The 19,725-nt window shown below is 37.9% G+C and overlaps 3 protein-coding genes across 11 annotated transcripts in view; 1 reads left to right on the top strand and 2 right to left on the bottom strand.

The window, feature by feature from the left end:
* LOC100114793 (junctophilin-1) overlaps positions 1-1,079 on the bottom strand; it is a 39,829-nt gene extending 38,750 nt beyond the window's left edge. For 5 of the 9 annotated variants that reach the window (XR_004344857.1, XM_032599066.1, XM_032599065.1 and 2 more), the window contains exon 1: positions 478-1,077. The gene's annotated coding sequence lies outside the window, so the exon portion shown is untranslated. Of the gene's footprint in view, positions 1-477 lie in introns of all 9 variants that reach the window. The other 4 variants (XM_032599073.1, XM_032599069.1, XR_004344856.1 and 1 more) reach the window with 3 other exon arrangements.
* A 2,931-nt stretch (positions 1,080-4,010) lies between these two features.
* Positions 4,011-6,021, top strand: LOC100114718 (cytochrome b5 type B). Its single transcript, XM_001599598.5, has 2 exons — positions 4,011-4,137; positions 4,667-6,021. Exons 1-2 carry the CDS (start codon positions 4,097-4,099, stop codon positions 5,163-5,165), a joined length of 540 nt encoding a protein of 179 aa, XP_001599648.1. The 5' UTR covers positions 4,011-4,096; the 3' UTR covers positions 5,166-6,021.
* Positions 6,022-11,953: 5,932 nt separating this feature from the next.
* Positions 11,954-19,725, bottom strand: part of LOC100677851 — a 73,898-nt gene continuing 66,126 nt past the window's right edge. The window contains exon 6 of the mRNA XM_008215883.3: positions 11,954-18,972. Within this exon, the coding sequence (XP_008214105.1) occupies positions 18,843-18,972 (130 nt within the window). The 3' untranslated portion in view covers positions 11,954-18,842. The remainder of the gene's footprint in view (positions 18,973-19,725) is intronic.

Here is a 19,725-nt window from a genome sequence, read left to right as displayed (position 1 = left end):
ATTCTAACCTCTCTCTCTCTCTCTCTCTCTCTCTCTCTCTCTCTCTCTCTCTCTCTCTCTCTCTCTCTCTCTCTCTCTCTCGTTCTCTGGGTCTCCTGCGCGCGCCCCCGCCGCGCCGCGGTGGACGGTGTTTTGCTTTTACCTCTGATAGGGGCTATCTACTATCGATCCCCCTTCGACACTACCGCTGACTCGGTTTAACGCGTTAGAAACACGTGCACTCATTTCCACATCGCGCACTCACCGAGCTCTCTCTCTCTCTCTCTCTCTCTCTACATCTGTTCGTGCGCTAGCTCTCGGAAAAAGCGGCGCGACGACGAGAGGAAAATCAATTCGCGCGCGAGACAGAACTGCATTCCGTAGCCGAGTTTTATGCGAGCATGGCCGATGCGAAATGCACCGAGTATCAACGCGGCGGATTGTGTGTGTGTGCGCGCGCGCTCGTGCGTGTGTGTGTGTGTGTGTGCGGGGCAGTACCGTGCTGCTTCGCTCCTCCTCGTCGCATGGAAACCCCTCGGCTCTCTTAGCTCGCGTTCGTGCTGCACTGATACTCGTCGTCACTTTTCGTTGTGTTTCGTCGTTCGAAGTGCGTTGCTCGTAGTCGTGCTGCTGCTGCTGCTCTTGTCACCGGCTGCAGCAGCACCAGCCGCCTCCTCGTCGTCGTCGTCGCCTCCTCCGCCGCCGTCCTCCTCCTCCTCCTCCTCCTCGTACGCCACGCTGCCGCCGCCTCCTTGACTACTTTTTGCTTCCTTCCGCGACACTCGACACCTCGTTCCTCTCCGTCGTGCGGAGAGAGGGACCGAGAAAGCGAGGGACAGATAGACGGACAGACAGGAGTACAGAACGCGACACACGCGATCGCGAGCGAAAGGCGAAAGAGAGGAACAGGGGGATAGATGGACAGGCAGGCAGAGAGAAAGAGAAAACGGAGAGGCACACTTTCAGCAGCAGCGGCTGCGCCACGGGGAGTAGCTTAGACGCGAGCTTTTGCGCCCGGCTGGTGGCATGATTGCGACTAGCACGAAAGCAGTCGACACTTCGGCGCTGCCCTCGCCACGGCGTCGCGCCGCCTCTGCTGCTGATGCTACCGCCACCGTCGACGAGGTGGCAGAGAGAGAAGCAGGGGAGCCTCGCCGTCGGGAGGAGAGGGGAAGGGCCGAAGGAGGCAACACATGCGCTCTGCGAATACCACGATGAACTCGATGTATGCGCATCTGCCGGTGTGCTAGGCGTACCTATCTACCTACTCGAATTTACGGCCTATCGAAGGGCTCTATCACTGCGGACGGATCCTGTTTTATCGCTTTTAGTTCGCTCGCGCTAAGCGCTTATCTCCAACGCTCCATTTGCCAACCAAGATATCGCAATCGCGCGGCGCTGTTAGCGGGGGTAGCGATGGGGACACGTGAATTTCTAAGTAGTCACAGTCGGGCATGGTCGGTCGCGGATCAATATAATAGCCACTTCGAGCAGGTGCTTTCCGCACCTTCGAACGATAAAACAGACTCGACCGAGGAAAGAGACAGGACTTGTTCCCTCTGTTGCTAAAAGCGTCTATCTGCTTTGGGACAAGTTTCGCGAGGTGGCAGCATCGTCGACGCCTGTGCTCTGGCAGCCCGTCGACCAGCTGGTGGCGCCATTCATTCATACGATAATACAGATGCACCTATTCGTATTTTTCTTCTCCCCTGGAGGTATGATAAGCTATATCACAAGCTAGAAATTATTTATATTCAGTGTAGCAGATCATTGCGAACGTTCAATAATTGGTCTTATCTTAAGAGTCGAGTATTAGTCAGATCACTTTTTCTGGATTCGTTGGCGCAATTAATATGCATTTAAATTAAAATTACTGATTGCTGATTTCGTTTGCCTGTTTTTGTAGTGCTGCGTTAAGCCGAATCTGGTCTGATTCATTGTTTTCTTCTACTGATGAATATTCCAGGTGGTTGGTCAAATTTTCAGTTTCCCTATAAAGCTCTATTCTCGTGTTTTTAGAAAATTCTTATGCGGGTGAGCACGAATTTCTTCGTTATATGTTCATTAGATACGGTGTCATCAATTTTTTTTTGTAGCTCTCCAAGAGTCTTGGAAGCTCTGTCAGGGCTAGTGCTTTCGCCTTAGAAAGCTCTGTAGTGGTAATTTTTTAGAGATTGTAGAGAAACATGTTCGAACTACGTTTCAGTCAATAAATAGTATTTTTGGAAAGCCTCTACTAAGTAGATTGTTATTCACCCCGTCTCATTTTCTTTGTTTTTACTCTAACATAACGGGACAATAGTCTATTTTTCAGTTTATTTACGCGTTTTTGTTTTATAGCAATTTATTATTTTTGGGAAAAATTTTCACCATAAAAATGGCTGATCTGCAGAGTAACGACTAAATTTACTTAGTAGTGGATAATGTAAAAATTGGCCAAGCGTTGGTCGATACCTGTTAGCTGTAAGCTACGTGTCAAAAAATTGGTAGCAGTTTTTTGCCAGAGAAAATTTTTACAACTTTTTTGAAATTAGTTTTCTGAACAAAATCTGTAACATTTTTTATCATAGTTAAAAATACGACAATCTGAAGATACACGTACCTTCGCTTATCACTTTCTTTAACGAATACTGAACAGCGTATTTTTAAATTATTAATATCGCAGTCAAGCAAGTCATCTATTGATTAAGCAAAGTCAAACTCAATCATGAATACATAACTTCGTAGAATAAAGAACGTCACAGAATTAAATTAACGTCACAGAAATAATAGGATTTATTTCAGATTATACGTCTAATCTCTATAACACTTAAATGTATATGCGAGTGATATAGCGATCTTAAAATTAAGTTTTTAGGCAAATCTATACTTAAAAGTTTCCCAGCCAAAAGAATCTTGCATGTGTGTCAATGTAATTAATCATATTTAATCTAGCACGTGATAATACTGTTTGCGTCAAGATTATATTCATAAAAAAATCTGAGCGAAAAAGAGAATTCTGAAGATACAGGTAGGCCGACATATAGATTATCGTCATAAAAATTTTAATAATAATGCAATAATTAACTGCTTAGAAAGTAGAATATTTGAATAAAAGCAGAAAAACATTTTCCTCGTGATTCGCTGATGTCAAGTCATTATTTTTGTGTGATAGGCGAGCCCCCTATGGCTTTATTCCTCGATCGCAAAAGAAATAATATTTACTTTTTCGAACTACGACGACAATGTAGTATTCGCACATAGTCTCCTATTCGTCATATGTCATAAATATTTTGCGTTCATAGTTTCCTTTGACTCTATGCTTCATTCATAACAATCATTACGCATCTTCAGATTACTATAGCGTAAATACAACATCTACTACGTATGAAGTGCTCTCAACAACATATTTGTCATTGCTAAAGATTTATAGTACAGTCATTGAACTCGTCAATTCAAACGATTTTAAATTCCTTTTTCATCAGTTTAAGGTACCTCTCCACACTCAATATAGATATACTAATATATACAGTAAACGGAGAAAAACTACGGTCTCGTTGTTCCATTAAATCGCGGCAAGATAATGATATTTCGACCTCAAAAATTTACCAACGATAGATCATGATGCGTAGATATAGCGGATACGAGCTCCGGCTGCAATTCTTTAACAATGATCCAGGAAAAATCTTTAAAATTTCGCCGATGCGCTTTTTTTTTGTTGTTGTTGACACTTAACTCAAAAGTCCTATGAAGATGCAAAGTTCAATGATTTTTTCTGGATTATTGTTGTGGTATCTCGATTGTGGAGAGGGGCCTCAAGTAAGAAAAAAACATTATTAATCAAGTGAATAATTTGGTTGCAAAATGATACTGGTGAAACGTTAAAAATTTTTTCTAAGTAAAATGATGTTGAATGCTTTTTACTTGAAATCATCTATTCGTAGTCATAGTGAATATAGTGCGGCGGCTGCAGACCCTCGACTGGGTGTGAGGTTTCAACCGGTAATGGAATTATATTCTCCTGGCTCTCTCTCACTCTCTCTCTCTCTCTCTCTCTCCTAACCTACCTCTCCTCTGTCACACTTTGCGTACACAGAATTGATTTCTCCCGTGTAATAGCATTTCAGTACGTCTAGAAATGTCGTACGACCGACAACCTCATGGCGCTGCCCGCTTCTCGTAAGTACCAGATGTTCGCTCCATATCAGTTGTGTCTGCTTAAATTAGCTAATACATCGCTACCATCGACCTGATTATTATAATCGTCGCAGTCAAGTGTTATTTTTTGAAAAGAGTAAAGCAAAAAAAGCAAGTAAAGTAATCTCTTTCGCAATTTCACTGTCGACTCGTGTGTCGCGCGAGTTCAAATGTATGGCCTAATCACAAAATTCAACTGAACTTGTTAATCGCGCGATAACAGACCCCATTTCGTCACACTCAAGACTTAATATCCCTTCCCTAGCTCCAACAAGCAAAATGATCTGATGAAAGTGAGACGCTTCTTCTCGTCTTTTTCCTGACGTCAAACGTACTGTAGGTGATTGCCCGTACGCTGGGATATAAAAACTACCACTCGCCTCCAGACTAACAGTTTTCAATTCCCTCAGTCGCAAGCCACAACTAAGTCTCACTTCCTCGATCACTGTACTAGTAGTGTCTGTGCGCCGGTGTCGTTCTGCTTAACATAAAACAACTCGCATTTGTGCAGCAACGAGTCGCAGTCCGAGCGGAGCATCATTCTGAGGGAGCCTACTTCCAGTGCCATGGAATTGTCGGGACTTACACTGAATTTCCGGGCTCTCAACCTCCTGGACAAAACGCTGAACCTCATGGGAAAACGATCGAGCAACTACGCAAAGCCCAGTCCAGAAGCGATAGCCAACAAGAAACTGGGTTACTCCGACAAATGCGAGAACAGCTTGCCCATAATATCGCTGGAAGAGATCTCTTGGCACGACACCATAGACGACTGCTGGCTGGTCATCTGCGATTACGTCTACAATTGTACCGAATTCATAAAAAATCATCCTGGGGGTCAGGACGTACTCCTCGAGTACGCGGGCAGAGACGCAACTCTGGCATTTGTCGGCTCAGGGCACTCCCAGGGTGCCAACAGACTACTCGAGAAATTCCTCATAGGTGAACTACCGCCTTCCGAGAGAATTTTTCGCACAGTTGACGGTATTAAAATAGGCGATTGTGTCTGAGTGATTATCTGAAAAAGTGGTGTTAAGCTTGCTAGACATAAAAACCGCTTAGGAATAGAGTAACAGAGTAACGTTAAATTCGTAAATGAATTCTTAATAAAAAAGCGAAACATTTTTCGAATTTCAATTGCAAAATGACCAAGCAGAAGCTAACTATCTGTTGATAACTGTCGAGCCGCATTGAATGACACTGCCAAGGTTCCTGAGAATCAGTACTTTTGTTGCTATACTGCCATTCAAATCACGCGATAAAAACATGTGCTTGTTCTTCTGACGTAAGGCGATTCTCAATCACTTTGTACTTCTATAATATCAATAACGATGAGTGCTCGGGTCATGAAATAAAAGACGAGACAAAGTAACTTTTTTCGATAGCCTTGTTAAGACTCTTTAGTTTACGCTATGTCTGTCCCTGTTATTTATTACACTAGATTTAGATTTCATCAGTACTGCTAAAAATCGTATACTCAACTTTAGTATTAAATACGCAGTGCTTTTAAAAATTAGTTGTAAGGAATCTTGTAATTAGCGAATTTTCATTACTTCAGCAATTTATGTGGCTTTAGAATAGTTTAGGCGTAAGAACTTGGAACTTACCTGTATGTTGGTAATAGTTTACTCTCTATCATTTACGATACTAATGTATCAACTTGTCTGTTATACGTACTTAAAATATCGTCGAAGAAGAATGTCTACGTAATAAAAATTTAATATTGCAAAATGTTAAGTATTGTGAAAGCTGTTGTTAAGATATTCTGCGCTAATTAATAAACATGTGAACCTAGTCTCAATATTGCTTTATACAAATAAAATTTACTATACTACTATATGCATGTATAGTTATGTTTTTCAATTATGTTTTTACATTATGTTTTTTAATTTTAATTATACCTATTGCATATCCTTATCTTATACATATAAATTATGAATAATATAATATTCTTTACACAACAGACAGCACCTTATGTTTAATGAATACTAGCAAAATCCAGCACGCTTCGCGCGCTCATTTTTACTGCATTTGGTCTCTTTATTATAATATTTAAAAAGCATTCAAAACTCTAACAAATACTTTCCAATTGAGTATACATCTGTATTTAAAAACATTTCCAATTTTGGCGCCATTTGACCGGATGTTTTGCCATAGAATTTTAAAAGACTTCATAACTCCCGGCCATCTCTTTTTAAAGAGAGGATACCGAAGTATTTCGAGTATCCGAATTTCTTCGACAGAATCCCTCCTCGTCTCGACAAAAATAGTCGAGACCAAAAAGTCTCGATTCATCTCGAGTTGCATATCGCACATTTTATCAACATACATTGTTACCTCGTACTACTCAAACTCAATTGCACCCGCGATGCCGAACATCTCGACATCATCTACGAAAGTCCGGGTTAACGGGAAAACCATGAAGCGCACTATCTATATTTTTTTAAATATAAGATACCAACGACCCAAAAGCTAATAGTCCCGAGAAACACAATCAACTGAAAAATAATACAGCCAGCAGAACATCTAATTTTTAATCCAGGTAGTTATTTGTAAATGGTAAATTATATTTCTTTTAATTCTCCGATAACGGATCAATAATAGGTAGCCATGTTTCGGCTCAATGAAATTAAAAGTCTGCGTGATACGCCGAAGTTCATTGCTGCATTTATTTCCTGTAAAGGACGTGTGCCAGGGACTGTCAAGTGGCCCGTCTTTTAAATCCCTTTCGCACCTGGATTCGCCGACGAAGATGATGCAGTAGGGAGATTCACGCTTTCGATAATTGGTGTGTGTAATCCTCACAATGAGAGGATTTAGCCTTAGGAAACAGATTTTGCTGAAATTTTGCTGAATACATAATCAATCTGAGTAAATATCAGAGAAAAATTTAGTCTAGTTAAAAGTATATAACTTTTCTAATATAAATCCTATAAAATTCTAGATAAAATAAATTTAAACTGTTAGAACTCCTCAATAATATTCACGCGCATATGTACACAAATACAGGTACACAGTATAGAGAGACCCAAACCAAGAGGATCTACTAGCTGCGAGGTTTATTGCATCAATGTCTTTGACGCAGGAGCGTCTCAGTCCAGGCAGCAACAAAAGCCAAGCGCACATCAAGGGAAGGACACGCACAGACTACAGTTTTCCAGTCTCCACAGTTACCTCAAGACTTTACAATTTTGTATAGTTTCATAATTATTTTTTTACACGTATTCAGTGAATATTATTAATCAAAGTATCTCCTGTACGATAAAACGATAGCTATAATTAAGAACTAGCTTCGCGAAAAAATCAGCATCGTCACAAACGGAAGGGTCTTTGGTTTCAATTGAAAATGGGACAAACACATAAAATGCATGATAAGAAAAATCAAAGTATCTAGTCAACGTTTTTTACAAACTTGCAAAAGCCATGTTAATTGATACAAAAATATAGATACAGTAAGAATGATGTGCTATATGCATTCTTTTATAGTATAAGTGGCTAAGAAAAGATAGCTTAAGAGAGGCGGGAGAAGGGGGGCGGCAGTGAAATGCATACACATTGTATACGATACTTGTGAACTAAGCAGCCCATTACAGTGCACGGCGTCTTATCACTAGCTAATACACGCCGTGCAATAATCGGCTATTTAGGTCACACGTATCGTAATATACTGATTTGCCCACTATTTAAAAAAGTGTTTATTTTGATGTATTTGCATTATTTATTTATTATTTACAAAAAAATGAGTTTTATTTTTCTATAATGTCTGCGCGACACGATAGAAGCGACAGGACCGTAGAAGAGTATTCTAACGTAAGGAAACAGGCGGGCGCAATCTACAGAAATAAAAAGCAGGAGTATCAAAAGAACCTAATTAGGAGAATAGAAACTAACAGTAAGGAAAATAACCCGCGCGAAATGTACAGAGGGATTAACGCCATCAAAAAGGGTTTTAGGAGTAGAGCGCAATTGATGAAGGACGAAAACGGGGACCTCGTAACAAATGACAACGAATTACTGTCGCTGTGGAAAAATTATTTCAATAAATTATTAAACGTGCACGAAAATAGCGAAGAATTAGGGGACGAAATTCACACTGCTGAACTCCACGTGGAGGAACCGAGCTACCAAGAAGTAGAGGCCGCGATTAAAAAACTAAAAAACAACAAAGCCGCGGGAAATGACTCTATACCAGCTGAGTTACTCAAATATGGGGGCATCGAGCTCACTTTCAAAATCTATAAACTAGTATGTGCCATCTGGAAAAATGAAACAATACCTGAAAATTGGAAGGAATCTATCATTATACCGATTTTTAAAAAGGGGGATAAGACAGACTGCAATAACTATAGGGGTATCTCACTTTTAGCAACGTGCTACAAAGTTCTGTCAAACGTAATACAAGCTAGACTCACTCCATTCGCGGAAGATATAGTAGGAGATTATCAGTGCGGATTTCGGCGCAACAGATCGACGAGCGATCAAATGTTTACCATAAGACAGTTAGAGAAAAAGTGGGAATTTTGCGAAACCATACGCCAACTATTTATATATTTTAAAAAAGCGTACGACTCTATTAAGCGAAGCAAAATGTATCAAATTCTAGTACTTCTCGGTGCACCGAAAAAACTCGTGAGATTAATTCAAATATGTCTGAACGGAAGCACGGGAAAGGTCCGAGTAAGCGGTAATGTATCAGAACCCTTCATGATACGCGATGGTTTAAAACAAGGGGATGGGCTCTTTACGGTGCTGTTCAACTTAACGTTAGAGTATGCCGTTAGAAAAATGCAGGTTAGCCAGCTGGGCGCAACGCTTAATGGAACAACGCAGATACTAGGCTACGCAGATGATTTGGATATACTGGGGGATTGTAGGGAAACGGTAGCAAGAAACGCGGAAATCCTCATAAAAGCGGTGGAGTATACAGGGTTAGAAGTGAGTGAATCAAAAACAAAGTACATGATTGTGGATAAGCTAGGCATCTGCAGAGGGGAGGAAGATCTCAGAGTTGGGAATTTTACTTTTGAAAAGGTTAGCGAATTCAGGTATCTGGGTACGACCATAAATGATAGAAACGAGATTAATGTCGAAATAAATAAGAGACTCCATTCGGGTAATGCTTGCTTCTACGCCGTGAGTAATTTACTTAAGTTGAGGCTGTTGTCTAAAAACGTTAAAATAAGAATATACAGGACAATAATACTGCCGGTGGTTCTGTACGGGTGCGAAACGTGGGCTCTCACTAAGCAGGCGGACAACCGTTTTAGGGTATTTGAAAATAAAGTCTTGCGAAAAATATACGGGCCGAAGAAAGATGAGGAAACCGGGGAATGGAGGAGACTACACAATGATGAGTTACATAATCTGTACGCGTCACCAAATATTAACAGAATAATAAAATCGCGCAGATTAGGATCGGCAGAATGGGAGTCGACCGTACGGTAGCGCATGTCATGAAGGGCAGGCCGATGGTAACGTGACCTCTAGGTAGACCTAGACATAGATGGGAGGACAACGTAAAAGCGGATCTAGTAGAAATAGGACGGGTGGGTGTCGATCGGAGAGGTGCATCTTGGGTGGAGTTGACACAAGATAGGGCAGCGTGGAAGGCTTGCGTAGATGAGGCAATGAACTTTCGAGTTCCAAATGCCACGTAAAAAAAAAATAGTATTTCAAAGTTTAGATTACAACTATCTTCTTACGTCAATACTTCTCTGTTTTATTAATTGACTAACCATCTCGTCACTAAGATATCAAATCACCCATACCGCATAAAAAGCAAAAATATATACTTTCAAATGAAGCAAATCTACAAAGAATAGATTCGCAGTTTTTGATTACGAGCGTAAAACTTCTTGCTAGATGGTAGACACGTGCATGCGACTACACAGTCTAAATTTGATACAAGTGCCGAGCATCACTTTGCACGAATAATAAGGTCTGCGGTTTTATGCGATATATCGATATATCGATTGATGTGGTCTGTATCGCATGTGCTCATCATGCATGCTTAGACTATTTAAAACTCTTAGCGTTTGCTTATGTGCGGACTTAGTTGCGGAAATTAGTTTGCAATCGTGTAACATAAGATGCAATCTTAAATCGAACCATTCATTGTTAAGATTGGAAACCTTTGAAGACAGTTTCACGATGATAATTTATTTTCGTATAAATGGATTAAGAATCAGTATCTTTATACACAAATTTGTACATCCGCAAAAGTTTGAAGAAACTTTTGCAAATAAAATAACTCATTGTTGGAAACACTTTAATACAACGTGAATTTAAGAAAACAAGCATTCAATCTCCGACAATCGCACAAAGACGATAAGAATAATAATTATTTTCGTAGGCTATCATATCTGTGTTTTTGCTTTCCTTGAATTATGAAATGCACTGCCAGAATTTATCTTACAGCATTTGAGGAATATTTTCATCTAAAAAGAGATTGATGTTTACTTCAAAGTTTCCAAACGCTTCAAAACTTTTTTATTGCGTCAGTGCAGCAGCGTTTCAATTAAGGCGATTTCAATTAATCGATTTATGGAACTCAAACTTTCTTTTTAGTTTTATACGGATAGAAATAGTTGATTTCGATGTAATGTAACGTTATAATTATGGAGAAAAAAAAAATATTATTGCATATAATGAATGTAATTGTATTAGAAAATAGGATTGTGATAGAGTTGTTATCATCATGTATAGAAGGAACCGAAGAGTATACTTTCAATTATAATAGTTGTACAGGTCAGTCTCTTTTTATCGTCAAATGCGTTGGCATTTTGAATTTTGAAAATTTTGAAAATTTTGAAAATGCTTATGTAGACACACATCCATCGGATAGGCTGCAGAGTAAGGAAAAAACTACTCCTTTGGGAGGAAAAAACGTTTTTTCCTCCCAAGGGAGTAGTTTTTTCCCGCTGCTAAGAAAAACTCGATTTTCCATTCATTTTACATGCATGGAAAGTGGCCTTTTCCATGCATCTATCATGAAAAATACTTACAATCTTAATTATTTTACTGAAGAAGCAGCCATCACAATATCAAATCATATAATTTTCATGAAAAAATTTAAACCCCATTCTTTTAAATACCATAGGGTCCTCATAACCTCATAAAATCATGAATTTTCGTCATACATTTTTTCAAAAAGTTTGACGATTTATTTTTGGAGGTATTATTTTTTTTTTAAATCACCTTATTTATCATAACAATCGAACGGAACAGTCAATCTTAAAAATCTTGCAGGACAAAGTGGACGATTTAATGCTTTTTTAGAAACACTATTGCTGAATTTATTGTGTATTAATCATATTATTAAGAGAAAGGAAATATATCTTTTCAAAAATCGAAAAATGGCCATAGAATGAGTAAAAAATGGTCAGGATCATAAAAAATTTTTTGTCCGAATTCAGAATCAGAAATATATATGCATGTCAAATTTTATTACAATCGTTAACGTACTTTCAGAATTATGACGGTATACGTACACACACAGCCATCCGCACGGACATGTTCTAAAAACGCATGATTCGAACTCCAAATACGTTTCTATGAAGCTTTAGGGAAACTGAACATTTTACTATTACAAAGCTTCCTCTAGAAAGAAGCAAAATTTGATTTTTGAAAATCCAATATTGCTTAGTCAATTTTCAAAAGTGCATGTAACATGAAATTTTGATGATATAAAAAAAACGTAGGCATGCTCTTTTTTTTAAGAAGTAGAATTAATTTTTAATAAAAAATAAAATGAAAGTAATCGTCAAAATTATATAAGGATTAAAGAAATTTTAATTTGTTGTTTACATTGGTAGAATGTATTTTTTGGTCCTCTAAACATTTATAATATACACAACACGTAATACAATGTATGTATAGCATATAATTACGTTAATATTATTCTAATTACTGCACACGCTTGGCAGACAATACATATTATTATACAATAATGATAGACTCTCGTTTAATAAATTGGCATTTTATTGACTCTCATCGTTGGTAATGCGATCGGGCATAGACCGACGTTCGAATCATACAAAAATATGAGTTGCATGAAAATCATACTTTCTCTCTTATGATCTCTTATACATTCGGTTATCGACATCTTGTACAACCTTTTTTCGTTTGTCCAACATATTTCCCGTAGAACATTCCAAATAATAGTTCAGCTATAAGTTTTTTTTACACATATTTACTCTCAAATTTATCTTTGTATTCACAAAAAATGTCGGCAAACGAAAAATTACACTTCCTGCAAGTATTATGTACTTTTATTCAACATTTTTGAAACCGAGTGTATTCACAGTATATTCATATAATACAGAAATATAATAAAGTCTAGATTGATTTTATTTCTTGAAAAAGAGTTGACATTATCCCTTTCAATACATGCTTTATACGGGACATTTATCATCTATGGCAAAATACGTGCATTTCCTTTGTATAAATTAGGCGCTTTTGCTTTCAATTATATTTATTATTTTCCATGTTACACGAAGAACGAAATACATTCTGTTACTAAACATTTTTCCAGATTAGAATTTTACAAACATGAATTTATTTCACTCTTTTTCACGGGTCAATAACGAAAAATTGACATTAGAAAATTAATGACTACCTCACGGCAGGTGTTTGCCACTACTCCGCTTTGATTTGCATGGTAATGAAATTCAACGCACCGCGAGGTTAAAGGCTGCTCGTCATCGTTGTATCTCTTTTTTCTTCTTTATTTTATATTCATACTTTTTCGTGCTACACGTATGTTAGTAACATTATTCTGTGTTATCTTTAACATTTATTTTATTTCATTTGCTTCTTATGCTTAAAACTAATTCTCTTCCTATAATGCTTATGTCTTATGACTTAAAAATGTAGAAAATTATTGATTCATGCGGGATTGGCGATGCAATTGACCTTTTTTGGTTTTTCAAATTTTCAAATGTGTGATTATTTGTTATTAAAAGTTTGTTCTCAGTTCGTATCATTGGATTTCAATCATATATTATTATTTTTCAAATATAATTAAATGCTTCATCAATAATTTTCTAGATTGCACGGCTTTTCAATTGGCGTAAGGAGACGCTTTTTAATTGTATCAATACCTAATGATTTGTTTGATTATACAATTTCTCAGTCATGGGCAAGTTGCACTTCTCACGTTTCCAAAAATAAAGTAACTGCGCAAAATTGGACGCATTAGTAACTAAATAGTTTTGGATCTATAAGGTATAAAAAAAATACCTTGTTTGATTTTTATTATCGATATAGTATCTCTAGATATAGTGTTCTCTTTCAGATAATAAGTATTCAAATAAAGTTGAAAGACAACGTGCAATTTAATCGCAAAGAAAATATAAGCAATTTTACACTATTTACATTTTAAATACTTCGTGAATCAATAGTATTCCGGTTATATTGATAGAGCCATTCGCTAGAAATCGCCCACAACTTTTCGATTGCATAGAAATGAATCCTGATTATTTCAAGTCGCTCGTCAGTTTTTAGAAATTTAGTGTTTGCATACATATTTAATTGTGCAAGTACACGTCGCGAAAATTTTATCACCAGTTTCAACATTAATAAAACATCCACGCGTTAACTTTCTGCATTTGATGCGAATACATAAGAGTTTGTAGTAATTTATTATTTTCTTTTTTTGCATTTTTTTTTGTACGTTTTTTTTCTGGAGAACATTTTTGCTATTAGACATGCGCTGAAATCATACATGAATTTCATCCGAATATCAGCATGTACATTATTATAGACTTCATAACTTTACATTTTAGAACTTTTGCGCTCCTGGCAGTTCTATAATCCAAGTGTCATCCCCATTGTACTCGTACGTTTCTTTTATCATCTGAAAAGTAGTTTTTTTTTTTCATTTATGTACTGATCAGACACGTGTGCGCTTAGACATGACGCAGATATAACTTGGAATTAAGCTGCTGAATTTTCTCATACATGCGTAGAGAAAAAAACGTGTATATCATCCTTAGATACAGTTTTCACAAATATTTTTATAATACCCGTACGGGCCCGAATAGTGACTTCTGCTTGAATTTTTCGTCAAATCATTTTTAATGTGATATTCATACATAGAATATCACTTCTATAGGCCACATTGGCCTCGCGAAATCCTCAGTCATATATAAGAAATCTTAAGATATAGGGCTTTCAAAATATAACAATCTTATTACAACCCTCATCTGTTAATTCTAAGCTTATGCTATGAAAATCAAAATAAATTGTGTTCCATATTATAATCTATAGGCTTTTTTCTAAATACGATTTTTCAAGTGTATATAGGTTTCATATACTAATACATCTTTACTCGTAGACGATTTATTTCAGGTTATAAAATAATTCGGATTCGAATAATTGTGTGGGTTCTAAACAATACCTCTCTGACCTCCTATATTATAGAATATAGATATTAAGTTGAAACACAAAATTTTCTAGCATACCAATTAAACACAGTAAGAAAAAGACTCGGCATTCTCACGACTGTAGTAAAACAACACTAGGAAAATCCACTGTGTTCTAGCGAGAAATATTCTATGATTACGTTAACACGCATGGTCCGCGGTACAGAGACTAATTGAACGTATATATTATTAAAAGGCTAGTGACATGACGTATCTGATAGTATCTTATTAAAACTTTTAACGTTCAGTATAATTTTTTTGCCGTACAATAAAAAATCGTTTAATCGTTTTAGAAAATGTATTATATCGTTCCAATAAACAGCGAACTTTGTTGTACAATCATTGTTTATTTTTCTGTAAGTAGTAACACATTAATTTGTTAACTAATTTTGATGCAACGTTCATGCAACTAACGACGCATCGTTGCAAAGTTTGTGCAGAGAACAAAACTTTGCCTCAGAGAGCCAGCTTGTAGCGCATTAATGAACAAAGTTTAGACGCACGTTAAAATTTATAGCAGTATCGTTTAAAAGTGTTGTCTTGCGATGGATATTGAGTTCAATATCGACTTATAAAGCTCTGTGTAAGTTTATGCTTGTATTTATTGTAAAAGTCTCGAGCGCCGGACGACCCTTATACGGATCTGCGCGAGCTTTTCCCAAAATTAAATTTACGTCCCAGGCTCGAAATTTTTTTACGCGAATATCCGTGCGTGTGAATGCGAAAGTGAGTGTGCGTGTGCCCGTGTGTATGCGCGCGCGTCAGATTCGAGTCGATTAGAACAGTCTCTACAGTTTAGGTTCAGATTAACGGCTAGGACACACTCGTTACTTGTATATCTCTTATATCAAATGTACGATCGATCGGGCTACGACTTTGCCTATTTTGTTTCGCAGCACATTGCATCGCCGTTGAGAGGAAAAGCATCAAACTCAATTTTCGATCACGCCCCGATGCGCGATGCCTGCGGATATTCCACCGATATTTTGTGCGTCTATCTTTAAATGATTAAACTACCTAGTGTAGTATGAATGTTCATACTACACTAAAGTTGGTTTCAAAAGAACGACCCTAGCGTATTTTGAATCGGATATATGCTTCCTTTCTATAAGGAAGATTCGTAAACCGCTGCCAATTCACCGAAGGGTAACTTCCTTTAAGCTTATGTAGATATAGCTTCAATATTAAAATTGTTTTTACCCATATAAGTATTTCTACTTTACGTTTGATAAAGTTATTTATTATCAATTATTTAATTGTCATATTGAAATGGCATCAAGCTTCCTTAGCAAGCTGATTCATTTTATTATGAAATCAGTGTTTATTAGTATTCATAAAGCAGTTATTCATTATCATGATTCGTTTTGAAAAATTCAAAAGTTGAGTTAACAAGTTATATTAGTTTAAAAAAAGAATTTGAAAAAATTAAATCTCAAAAATCTCATGTAGCAAAAATGAACGCAGCCCAAAAAAGGGATTAAGAGATCAAGCAAATCTGTCTAAATCAAAATCATCAATCATATGTGCTTTTTGACATAGTCGCCGTGAAGTTCGTACTCGATGCTGTTCTTTACATACAGATTATATGATTGTTTAGAAATAGTTTTGTACATGAAACCAAAAGTACAAAAGTTAAAAAAAATGTTCACTATTGAAGCAACACAGTATAAGCTTGAAGGACGCCACGTGCCAAAGAATTGACAGAGGTTTTTTGTTCATCAGAACCCTCAGTGGTGATTTATTTTTCTATAAAGGAAAGTCACTTGTCTCGCTTTCTTACAAACAACAACCGATGAGAACGTTTGCTGTACGTTATTGAAACTGACTGCAACTCTAAACCATCAACGGTTTAGATTTTCGTAAATGAAAATTATTTTGGAAAATTGCGAGTCTCGCGTATCGCGTTTACATGCACTAAATAATACCTTGGCACAGGCTAGTGATGATTTTTTTTTCATTAATTATACGCTATGTACTAACGATGACGTACAATATCCTGCCACAACTATACTCACGATAGATTATTTATAAAAAAGATTTTCCGTTCCCTGGTAGAAAATTAACCCTATTTCTAAGCGCAATTTCTAGTAAAAATTTGTTAAAACAAAATACGTTATGAGAAATTGTTTCAGCGTATTTAAAAAATGTATAATGAACGTCATTTTAACATGCGTCGACTAGTAATTCTGGCCAGAAATAGGGTAAATTTTCTCAAATCAGGGTTCAAGCATGCATAGTGCAGAGTTCAGTTGTCCGACACTCGCAGTTCTGATGTGATTCTCGTTTCTCTTGGATCGATCATTATTGATATAATATGCCAGCAAACGACTTATGACATTTATTGCATCACACAGTATATTATATAAAACATTATCCACAACTTCGTACGAGAAGACTCACATAGTTTTGGCTAGTGTTCGACATTATGCCACATATGTATACATATCCCGTTGAAAACTATATGATTCTGCATTAATTATGTGTACTTAGGCGCTGCGATATCAAGTTAATTACGGTACCAAGTACGATAAGTACATGTACATTGTATACTATAATATAAACTATACAAATTCGCAGCATTTCAACATATTATATCAATAATACGCGGGCTTGTGTGTTTTAGCATTGATTGTGCGTGTGACGCCGATGAGCATTGTATCTTAACGCTAGCACCTGAATACACCCGCGCTTTTAAAGGTAATTTCGAAGAACAACCTCGATTGATCATCAATGGTCGAATCCTATTTCACCCGATGTATAACCTACTCAACGTCACCATGGCGAGTGTACGTGTCCGTTTTAGATGAATAGAAATTTAACGTTGACTTATATAGCATTGGACAGGTATGGTCAACACGTTATAAGTACTTTTGAAATTTCACACTCAACAATTTTCAAACGAACAGTTTGTGTGTGCGTGTGTGTGTGTGTTTGTGTATTATGTACCCAAGCTGATTTCTTGTCAGATCAGTAACGAGTAAGTCAACTTTCTAAAGTTGGACTACTCGATTGTTCCTATACATCGACAGTTATATTGGCAATTAAGCGAAGTGACTCGTGTACTTTCTTCAAATTCAATTGTCGCTTCGAAAATACAATTTTTCTTAGGTTTGCGTGTGTCCATGCACACGTTTTTCGTTATTATATTTTTTTCATTTTTCATCCTTCCTTCATAATATGATTTGCTTCATTTTCTATCCTCAATGACGATAGAAAGTTTTGCGCATGTAATTCGTTTTTGAAAAATATATGCGCACGACAGCGCAGCCAAAAACAAGCCATGAAAAATGTACATGGGCTCGCGTATCCCTATACATATCTCGTCGTCCGATAGATTTCATGATTATACAAAATATATACCGTAAGTCTCTCTCTTTATTATTCAGAGAAAAATATATTACCAGCGCTCGTCATACTTTCGGTTTACAACACATCCCTACAATCCCTAAAAGCATGGCAATATAACTGGAATCAAAAAATAAAAAGCTCTGTCCTTTCTTTTACCCTCGGTAAATATATACTCTCTATGTTACGTACTGCATGCATAAAAATCATATGTATATGTACATATATCGAAAATATCGTTTCTATAATGTATTATATCGTGTGCTGCATCTTTGATAGATGACTCGTTCTATTGGCACTCCTACCATGTAAATTTTGCTTGACTGCACGAGCAGAGCGTATATAGAAAGCGCGGCGGCGGAAGAGGATCGCGACGAAGTGGAAGCATCAGAAGGTCGCTGCGCACGCAGCGAAAATGAAAACGCGAGTGAACGCTGCAGTAAGTATTAGGTATATAATACGATCTGAAAGTTCTGTGCACTGTCGCGTGTATTCGTAATCAGAGCCCCGTGCAAATGTGCAATCGAAGTATAGTTTTAGCGACGCGACATTCGATCGCGGCGTATACACTACTGTATACTTTAGCAAAGGGCATATCGCGCTGCTCGCTCCACCCTTTCTCCTCCGACCCTCTCCGGTCCAGCCAGAAAAAATGCGCGTCGGCTTGGTTTGCCTCTCCCATCAGCAGTCCCGTCTGTCTCTGTGTACGTATGCGACAGTGTGTGTGTGTTTGCGTGTGTGTATGTGCGCGCGCGTAGAAGTGTGCGTGGGTTGGATAGAGTCGTTTTACCCGGCGGCAATTCCGTTTTATGCTCGCTTCCTTTGATGGACTATGGCGTCGGCTTTTGTTTCCTCTTCTCTCCCTATCTCTCTCCCTCTCTCTCTCTCTCTATTCCTTGGCACACGTGTGTCGTAGCCTTACATGAGGCTGCAGAAGGCGACGCCGTTCTCGAAGGCCGACTGTATCGCCGTCGTTTCCATGCAAAACGCACCATCCTCGTACATCGTCGCGATGCGCTGCTGGTGCGCCCGGCTCTCGCTCTGAGATCTGCAAGAGCCAATGGAAAATTATGCATATTGCGACGGACTGTAACCTTTTGATATTGCTGTTTATTTTCGTCGGGTGCATCCCTGGATCGGAGCATTTATCCCTATATACCTGTTTCTATCTAGAAGAAGCTTTGTAATAGTGCAAGTTTTGAGTTTGGTATAAACGATCTGTCAAAGTGTTCATGAATATTTCGTCACTCTTCGGAATCATGAGAAGTGAACATCCACGAAGGATAACAACCATTAACGCGCACAAAATTACTAAGGGGAAGATTATTAGCAGACAAGACTGAAGGCCGGATGTTAGATAGCGCAGGAAAAAAGCTGCTCCGTTATTGCCGGTTGTCATATACTGGCAGGCTCTCTCTCTCTCTCTCTCTCTCTCTCTCTCTCTCTCTCTCTCTCTCTCTTTCTCTTACACACACACACACACACTCTGGGGGGCAGTGAAGCGCGCCCACGTTATTCTCAACTACATGAATGTGTGTGTGTGCGTGTGTATATCGATAAAACGAAGCTAGTTCACGCTTCCGTCTTCGGGAAGTGCCGACAAGAAAATGTGTATTATGCGTGCCTTCATTCATAAGAGGGAGAGAGAAAGGATCCCGAATAATAAATCATCGTCATGAACGATGTCCCCGAAAGTTTCGCCGCGGTAAACAAAGTCGTACACTCGAGAGCGTTTCATTCATGCCAACGAGATCCTCGAGTGCACTGCGACCTTTTTCAGCGTCTCTTTTCTCCTAACCGC

Source organism: Nasonia vitripennis, chromosome 4 (assembly GCF_009193385.2).
Source record: "Nasonia vitripennis strain AsymCx chromosome 4, Nvit_psr_1.1, whole genome shotgun sequence".
Classification (NCBI taxonomy): domain Eukaryota; kingdom Metazoa; phylum Arthropoda; class Insecta; order Hymenoptera; family Pteromalidae; genus Nasonia; species Nasonia vitripennis.
The sequence above is the reverse complement of the archived record's forward strand: the minus strand, read 5'-3'. Positions and strand labels throughout refer to the sequence as shown.

Excerpts from the sequence above, each read along its gene's own strand:
- LOC100114718 (XM_001599598.5), top strand. The coding sequence starts at position 4,097 with ATGTCGTACGACCGACAACCTCATGGCGCTGCCCGCTTCTC. Across the intron at positions 4,138-4,666 it reads CATGGCGCTGCCCGCTTCTC|CAACGAGTCGCAGTCCGAGC; the intron begins GTAAGTACCAGA and ends GCATTTGTGCAG.